At 40.0% G+C, this 9,630-nt stretch overlaps 1 protein-coding gene across 2 annotated transcripts in view; it reads right to left on the bottom strand.

Moving 5' to 3' along the window:
* Window positions 1-5,289: 5,289 nt before the first annotated feature.
* Window positions 5,290-9,630, bottom strand: part of LOC124287896 (deubiquitinase OTUD6B-like) — a 46,110-nt gene continuing 41,769 nt past the window's right edge. For both annotated transcript variants that reach the window (XM_046724380.1, XM_046724379.1), the window contains exons 9-10: window positions 8,980-9,089; window positions 5,290-5,797 (exon numbers count right to left, since the gene is read on the bottom strand). In XM_046724380.1, the coding sequence (XP_046580336.1) occupies window positions 5,710-5,797; window positions 8,980-9,089 (198 nt within the window). In that variant the 3' untranslated portion in view covers window positions 5,290-5,709. The remainder of the gene's footprint in view (window positions 5,798-8,979; window positions 9,090-9,630) is intronic.

Here is a 9,630-nt window from a genome sequence, read left to right as displayed (position 1 = left end):
CATTATGTGTAAATTGTGTCATAATAGCTTGAGGTTTTATTACTTACAAAACCACTGATACTTGATACTTAGCGATATCAGATGGGAATGCAACCATATTACTGGTAACTAAGATGTGTTTAAGGTAAATATGTCATGGGTTTCTGTACAGTTGGCGCCATGATTCTTGTCAGTGGACTGTAACATAACCTGTGAATAATTTATTTGGAATATAAATTCTTTGACCAACGAGTGTCTTATTGATTGTGTTTGGGAGAGAAAGGTGGGTTATTTATTAACAGTAGTGTAAGAGGAATGGTGTAATTTTGTTCTTTTATATTCTTCAGATATAAATGAGGTGGGGTAACCTAGTGGTTAATGCGTTCACTTGTCATGCCGAGGGCCAGGTTCAATTCCCCACATGGGTACAATGTGCCCATTTCTGGTGTCCCCATTTTGTCAACTATACTCAGCAGCAAAAAAAACCGTCAGTACAAATTCAAAATTAGATAGGCACTGTGATCAAATCATTACAGAAATGGACATAATAAGCGGAACAAAAACATGTTTTGTGTACAATATCTTGACACATCAATGAATAACTCTGCACAATTTCAAGACATTACATGAACGTTTGCAGTCCATTCAGACTCTTGACTTCAGTATCTAGTGTGACCACCACGAGCGGCAATAACTGCAGCACAGCATCTATGCATGAAGTGCACCAATCCATTGATGAAGGCCATTGGCTACTGGACCCACACTCTGAGAAAGACCTGTCCCAATAAATCGGCTGTGTTCGGCGTTGGTATGACATTATTCAGTCCCCTCTGATTTTCATCCCAAAGATGTTCAATTGGGTTTAAATCAGGACTCAGGGCTGGCCACTGCATAATGTTGACACCGTTCTGCTGTAAGAAGTCCCGTTTAGCTCTAGCAGTATGGGCCCGTGTGTTATCATGCTGGAAAATGTTCCAGTGACGTGCGAAATGTGGTATGACATGGGGTCTGAGAGCTTGTTCTACCTGAAGTAGCGCCTCGCGAGAATTTATAAACCCTATATGCAAACAGTATTCTCAGTTGTGACAGTAAACCACCGATACCTAACCTTGAAGGATCAAACAACACATAGTAAACTGATCTGACAATGAGACAATTGATATTTTATTGAGATGGCATGCAATGGACACAATGGAAATGTGATAACAGTGATCGAGTGATACACAAATACACGTCATCAAATCTTGGATGTCACACACAATACTGGTAAACACACCTGATATATGCTACCCCAACCTATGAATATGAGTGGCACAGTCTGAAGTTAGGCTGTGGTCCGAGTGAATCTATCACCTGCAGCAGTATCACAGATACACATGGATACTGCTTCTTTCATGCACTGGATGCATGGTGTCTAATTTTCACAAATGTGTATCTACTAGTGTTGGGAATTGGTTAAAAGCTCACAATTGATGATTGGTTCATTACAACCGATCAATCATCGAAAAAAATTGGCTAGCGTATTTATCAAATTCTCCTGGTTATGTTTGTTAATGCACAAAAAATATAGAAAAAACATGTAGTTCTTTTGGTTGTTTTTTTTTGCAAATTGCACAAAATGCATTTACAAATTTCACATCTTTAAAGTATGACTAGTATGTTAGGAACATAAATTTCCTGGAATCTTTAAGATAAATTCAGTCAAAACTAGGAAAGAGCTTGTAGTACTTATGAAATGTAACAGACAAAACCAACCTTTTGAAAAATGTTGTTAATGCAAACAAGTGTTCCAAAATTGTTTGTGTTCGATTATGAGAAAACATGATCAGTTGCTTGGTCGTTTAGTCACTGCGACCAATCTTCGATTATTTCAATTAATCGGACCACCACTAGTATCTACATCATTAACGTATCTACCAATGGTTACTGTTGTGGTCCTCCAGTCATTACTATAATGAAATACCAGACCTTTGATAAACAGGTGACTACAGGGACTTGGCTAACTAGCAAGTACAAGGTTCCAACACCAAGAGTTGTATTGGATGCACCTGGAGTATTTGGCATTACAGTATCACATGAGAAGGGGTTCCTGATAGTGACAGCATTAGGGAGCATTTGGACATCATGTATACAATATATACCACAGTATGCAATACAGGTGGGTCGGTGTGCTACATTCTGGTGTGCAGTGTGGGAGGGGGGATAAGCTTGTATACAAGAGGGTCAACTTGTATACAATGTATACTAATATGTTCAATATATACCATGGTTTACTATAGGGGAAGGAAGGTGGGCTTGTATACAATATATACCATGGTGTGCAGTATCAACTGACTGACTGAGTTTGGTTTTACTTATGTACAATATATACCGTTTACTATAGGGAGGGAAGGTGGGCTTTTAGCAATATTCCAGCAACATCGAAGGTGGGGGGGACACCAGAAATAGGCTTCACACATTGTACCCATGTGGGGATACAATATATACCATGGTGGTCTTAGGCGTGACGAGCCAACGCTTTAACCACTAGGCTACCCCACCGCCCTTGTGCAATATTAAAGGGTGGGTGATCTTGTATAGCTTGTGCATAGGTTGTAAATTGTTAGGGTGGTAATGTTGTATACAATACATATCATGAAGAGCATGTATCCAATATATACCATGGTGTGCAATAGAGGAGTCAGTTTGTATACAATCTATTCCGCTATGTGTAATAACTCCCAGCTAGGTGAATGGTATAGACTTTTCAGCCTGTAGTCATGGAGATTACAGTTCCTTGTATTCCACTAAAGCTTTTTAATCATACCCTCTGATAATGATCAAGTCTAAAACGCCAAGATGGCTACACAGTTGTCTGTGACTAAATCTGACTTTGGGACAATAGAGACTAGAGACATTCTGAGGTAAGTTGTCTTGGATATGTGTGATAAATATGTCGTATCAGAGCAGGTGCAGGAAGCCTACATACATTACACATTTTTGTTGTTTAACACCTCACTCAGCAATATTGACAGTTGTCTGTAAATAGTCGAGTCTGGACCAGACAATCCTGTGACTGACCCTAGCCATTTAGCCACCAATCTTAATCTTGACCTCCACAGGGACAAATATGGTATGATGCTGCAACCAGGCCAGTAAATAGAAACGGTGACACCTTTATGAGTTTTCACATTACACACTAAAAAGAAAGGAGCCAAAATATATGATAAATTCTAATAAATATTTTAACATTTATTTTTATTTCACCAATTTCAGATGGATAAGAAAAATGAAGATTGACACCCCAAGAATCGTTAGAAAAATATACTTTTTGAATATTTGATAAAGTCCATTTTCTGCAGTAGCTGGCTGCTACAAACTTATAATACACACAATTGTCTGAGTGAGTGAGTGAGTGAGTTAAGATTGTCTGAGAAAATATCCATTTTGCTGTTGGAATATTAAGTATACTGTACTTCAAATTGTACTGTTATTTGCATCAATGGTTTTCCAAAAACTTCCCCAAACAACTTCTTAAATTAAAGAGAAATGTAATGAGCTACATCACGTATATATATATACTTTTCTCTTGCTATTTGGTTTTCAAATCAACACAATAAAATACACACAATAAACACACCATACTGATCATTGAATACATTCTTAACTACAATCAACAAATGTAAATGTTGTAGTTTCCTACAGCTAAATATCATCACATAGAATTTTTTGTACTTTTGAACGGGGAACACAATCCTTTGTTCAAACACCTTAAACTGTGCCCTTGGCTAAGTCAGTTTGAGACTTGCTGTTGTGTTCAACCTTCCTTCATGCACGTAGCAAGCCAATGTTTTCGTGTAAGCCTGATAGGTTGCAAAGCTGTATATCAAAATAGTATTGGGGCAGTGTATGAAATAAGGCCCGTCCAACTGCCCAAGACGGGCTAGATTTCTGTTGGACCGTCTAATTTTACAGCTAGCCAGCCCAATGGACGGGTGAAAAAAATATTCAGATAACGTGTCCATTGGCACTGTCATTTAGTATGTAAGAAGGACTGGTTAAATCTCTTCTGGGCTGGTAAGTTTTTGAAGTTACCAGCCTTGATGTCTGGCTGGGTTTTTGGCTTATTTCATACACTGATTGGGGGCTATTTAACAATCATGTGTAAGCCCGGGTTAGTTTTCATAAAGGTAGCTATGCCCCCCGTCCTTTAGATAATATCTTGATCTGCCACTGTAAATGATGTGTAGTCCTCAGATCTAACCTTCAACTATGGAGTAATTGATGGGATATTGCTGTTGCATTGTCAAAGTCTTTAAATGGTATTGAGAAGTGATACGTTCAGGAGAAATGTATGGATGTCAGGTTTTGTTGTATGAGGAACAGGACGTTTGGAGTCATCCTCGATAATCTCCAGGGTTTACTCAATCACTCACCAGCCAACAATTTCCGGCTTTTTTGATTTTGCGCCCCTTGTCAAGTTACAAATCAAAGCTACCGTTAAAAGTCACAATTAAAGTCGCATGACAGCCACTCAGATTTTGAAAACAAATTGAGCAAGTATACAAACCATTTTTCAGAGCCCAATTTTAATACAGTCACAGAATTTTACACAGCCTTGTAAAATGGCTCAACTTCCCAGCATAGGCCTGATGATGACACATCATGACATCATTCAGGTTGGTAATTTGGCTAAATGTTAGAGTCATGATTTGAAACAGAGTTCTTAATATCACACAAACATTTCTTGTTGTTGACAGGCCCAAATGACATGCTTGTTTGCCAGCCAACCCAGTAATAACTGCATTCAGCACTAGAAAGAAATACACAGCCTTGTAAAAGCATGATTATTGGATGGAGTGTAATCAGTAGTCATGACAGTAATATGACACATTGCAGCTTTGATATAGAAATGACTAGAAAAAAAAAAAAGTAAATTTGGTTTCATTTCATTCTTGAAAGTTTTGTACATTGGTTTACTTTGAACAGGTGTAGAGCACTGGTCAGTATATCAGTTCTCAGAATCTGAACCTACTCTCTGTGCCTCGGTTCAAACTGCAAACTTTGGAAGGAAATCCTTTGCCTGCTCTGCCCCTCTACTCTGGAACTCTCTCCCTATCACCATTAAATCAGCAGTTGACTTTAATTCCTTCAAACGACTTCTCAAGACTCATCTGTTTTCACTGCATTATGACTAGCTACTATAGTCCCTCATTGTATATATGTATATTATCCACTCACTTTGTTAGCGCTTTGAGCATGGGCCTTGTGCATGGAAAAGGCGCATTATAAGTTCACATTTATTATTATTATTATTATTATTATTATATTTTACAATATTGTAAATAGCCTGAATGTATATTTCCGTAGCGATTTCCCTTACGTCAAATGTTTTGAGTACCTCATGAAATTATTGCACCAGATACGCGGTAATTACACGTCAATTAAAACCCTGCAGCAAACAAAATGGCTGTCCCCTTGTGGTTGGGCAATACCACAGAATAAAACAGCTGGACATTTTCTAACCTACTCATGATATATATGATATATTACACGACCCGAGCATCAGGAAATATGTAATAACAAACAATCCAACACCATTATGCAACTGTTGTAAGAGTCCAGCCTTTCACACAATGACCCTGATTGGTCTTTGAGACGTTCCTCTTCACCTTTGGCTGATCAGGTGACCTTGACCCTGTTTGTCTTGTCATGTGACCTTGGAGATGTTTTTCCTATGTTATATCAGGGTTAGCTGAAGCCGTCCTCCTGCGTGTCTGGCTGCTTCTCCTTCACCGAGTTGTAATGCTCCCCGAGTCCAAATGCATGGCGGTGATACCTGAAAAAGGAACATAGTGAGTGAGTGAGGGAGTTTAGTTTTATGCTGCACTCAGCAATATTCCAGCTATATGGCGGCGGTCTGTAAATAATCAAGTCTGAGGAACCGATGACATGTGTCAACAAAACCAGCGAGCCTGACCACCCGATCCCGTTAGTTGCCTCTTACGACAAGAATGGGTTACTGAAGGCTCATTCTAACGTGGACCTTCAGGGGTACATAGTGAAGGACCAAATATTTGTGTAAAACAGGCCTACCAAAGAAAACTTTCCCACTGTGCAGAAAAACGCAGAAAAGCCCACATTAATCATGGAAATAGCAACATAAACATAATACCTCGCTACTGAAACAGTAAAAACCGCAACGAAAAACTATGAAACTGCAACATTTTACATCAGTGAATTTTGACCTCTACTGCGCATGCGCATTACGATCCGCACTTCATTCCAATTTCCGAGCAACCGTGAATCGCTTCTCGTAGAAAAAGTATTAAATATGTCGAAATAATTGCTGTCAATCGTTTCATACCGATGGAAAGTAAACTAAGCAAGTGTGCACACAAGTATCATGATGATAAATGCCAAATAACACAGCAGAAATACTTAAAAAGGAATGTAACTTTTGTCCAAGCTGGAAAATGTCAACATGCGGTCGGGACTTCCTCTTCCATAAAGCATAAGAGATACGCCAAAATCAAAGTTGCAGGCTCTTCGTTTTTTTATGCAGTTTTAGCGATTTAAAGTTGTTGTTTTTACTGTTTCAGTAGCGAGGTATTATGTTTATGTTGCTATTTCCACGATTAATGTGGGATTTTCTGCGTTTTTCTGCACAGTGGCAAAGTTTTCTTTGGTAGGCCTGTAAAAGGTGACTAATAGGATCAGGTAGTGGGGCTTGCTGACTTGGTTGATTCAAGTTACCATATTCCAGTTGTGTAGATCGGTGCTCATTCACCTGGTCCAGCATCATTCACCTGGTCCAGACTACCATTATATAGCTGGGATATTGCTGAGAGCAGCATTAAACAACAACAAAAAGGGGCTTGGCAAACGACTTAATATTTGGAGGGGCTAGGCAAACGACTTAATATTTGGAGGGGCTAGGCAAACGACTTAATATTTGGAGGGGCTAGACAAACGACTTAATATTTGGAGGGGCTAGACAAACGACTTAATATTTGGAGGGGCTAGACAAACGACTTAATATTTGGAGGGCTAGGCAAGCGACTTAATATTTGGAGGGCTAGACAAACGACTTAATATTTGGAGGGGCTAGGCAAAACGACTTAATATTTGGAGGGGCTAGGCAAACGACTTAATATTTGGAGGGGCTAGGCAAACGACTTAATATTTGGAGGGGCTAGGCAAACGACTTAATATTTGGAGGGGCTAGGCAAACGACTGAATATTTGGAGGGGCTAGACAAACGACTTAATATTTGGAGGGGCTAGACAAATGACTTAATATTTGGAGGGGCTAGGCAAACGACTTAATATTTGGAGGGCTAGGCAAGCGACTTAATATTTGGAGGGCTAGGCAAACCACTTAATATTTGGAGGGGCTAGGCAAAGCGACTTAATATTTGGAGGGGCTAGGCAAACCACTTAATATTTGGAGGGGCTAGCAAACTAACTTAATATTTGGAGGGCTAGGCAAAGCCACTTAATATTTGGAGGGCTAGGCAACGACTTAATATTTGGAGGGGCTAGGCAAACGAATTTAATATTTGGAGGGGCTTAGGCAAACGCACTTAATATTTGGAGGGCTAGGCAAACGACTTAATATTTGGAGGGGCTAGACAAACGACTTAATATTTGGAGGGGCTAGACAAACGACTTAATATTTGGAGGGGCTAGACAAACGACTTAATATTTGGAGGGGCTAGACAAACGACTTAATATTTGGAGGGGGCTAGACAAAGCGACTTAATATTTGGAGGGGCTAGACAAACGACTTCCATATTTGGAGGGGCTAGACAAACCTAACTTAATATTTGGAGGGGCTAGACAAACGACTTAATATTTGGAGGGGCTAGACAAACGACTTAATATTTGGAGGGGCTAGACAAACGACTTAATATTTGGAGGGGCTAGACAAACGACTTAATATTTGGAGGGGCTAGACAAACGACTCAATATTTGGAGGGGCTAGACTAATGACTTAATATTTGGAGAGGCTAGGGAGAAGCAGTGATTCAGACTTTTGTTTGAGAGAGAATATGTTTTCAGTCAGCGTTACAAAAACCTAATCTTTTCTCTGAATGGAGAAACCAGAAAATATTTCGGACCCACAATACTGTATTCAGAACATTCAACAAGTTCATAAACTATGAAAATTATAAAATTGCTGATCAAGTTGCAGTTTCACCAACATTTTGTCAAGAAAAGATTACCCAGCTGCCTTAGTGTACATGGTTGTTCATGTTCATAGAGACCGCCTCTTTGGTGTAGTGGTTAGAGCGTCCGCCCGGAGAGCGGAAGGTCGCGGGTTCGATCCCCGACCGCGTCAAACCAAAAGACGTTAAGATATGGTACTTGTTGGTCCCTGCCTGGCGCTTGGCATTAATGGGTACAACAAGGACTGGTCGGCGCGGAGTCAGTATAATGTGTCTGAGTGGGGTATTCATGCTTCACTGCGGCATGGTATCTCAGTGGGCTAGCACTATAAAACCAGCTTCAGTCTGGGCTAGTACAAGCAGCCGCATTATTACACGCATTTAACGCCGTGGCCATATGAGCAAAATATTCTCAAGTACGACGTTAAACCCAATTTCACCTCACCTCACCTCACATCACCTCATGTTCATAGAAATGAAACTTTTTCAAGAAACAAGACTGAGGAGTGAGTGCAAAAGTATGGATTCTTTCCGCTTTTAGCAATATTCCAGAAATATCACGGCGGGAGACACCAGAAATGGGCTGCATAAGTTGTACCCATATGAGGAATCGAACCTGGGTCTTTGGAGCAATGAATGACAGCTTCCACCACCAACTGCTCCAACACTGAAGAAGATACTGCTCTCAAGAGATGCAATCTGCAGAAATTCTGTGACCCTTGGAAGCTGTATCATTAACATTTCAAACTTGAGGATCACCTTTTCAACTTAATTTTAGTTTCACACTGAAAATTTTAATGTTTAAAACAATGTAGTTTTGTACAGAAAGAGACAAGAAAGATGGTACATACGTGAGAATGACTGGACTGCTGTCTGAATACTCCTCCCCGACCAAGATGGAGGGCCCCTCTGCCTGGATCACCTCAAGGGGGAGACGCAACACATGTGACAGAGCCCGTAGCTGAAACAGTTCATACATATTCTCAATATGATCATTTAGTCAAAACCAGTGAAGATCCGTGTTAGAATTGGTCTTCAGTAACCCATGCTTGTCTAAAGAGGAGACTAACGGGATCGGGTGGTCAGGCTCGCTGACTTGGCTGACACATGTCATCATATCCCACTTGTGTAGATCGATGCTCATGCTGTTGATCACTGGATTATCTGGTCCAGGCCTGGTTATTTACAGACCGCCATATAGCTGGAATATTGCTGAGTGCAGTGGAAAACTAAACCAGGGGCGTAGCTACCATTATACAAATAAGCTGGGCTTACACATGATTGTTGTTGAAAAGGTTGGGCAAGCCCTCAATACTATCTAAATATAAAGCTTTGCAACCTATCAGGCATACACACAAAAATTGGCTTGCCATGCACCTGTAAACTCACTCACTCATTTTATCAAACAATATTTGATCAAACAATATATGTCCTCCCTTATATGCTTGGATAAGTTTTGAATCCATACTCACAGCCAACTGAGCATTTCAGGTTTAAACATG

The sequence above is a fragment of the Haliotis rubra genome, unplaced genomic scaffold (assembly GCF_003918875.1).
Source record: "Haliotis rubra isolate DU_JTF1 unplaced genomic scaffold, ASM391887v1 Scf408, whole genome shotgun sequence".
Classification (NCBI taxonomy): Eukaryota; Metazoa; Mollusca; class Gastropoda; order Lepetellida; family Haliotidae; genus Haliotis; species Haliotis rubra.
Note: the sequence above shows the minus strand (reverse complement) of the source record. Positions and strands in the feature narration are given on the sequence as shown.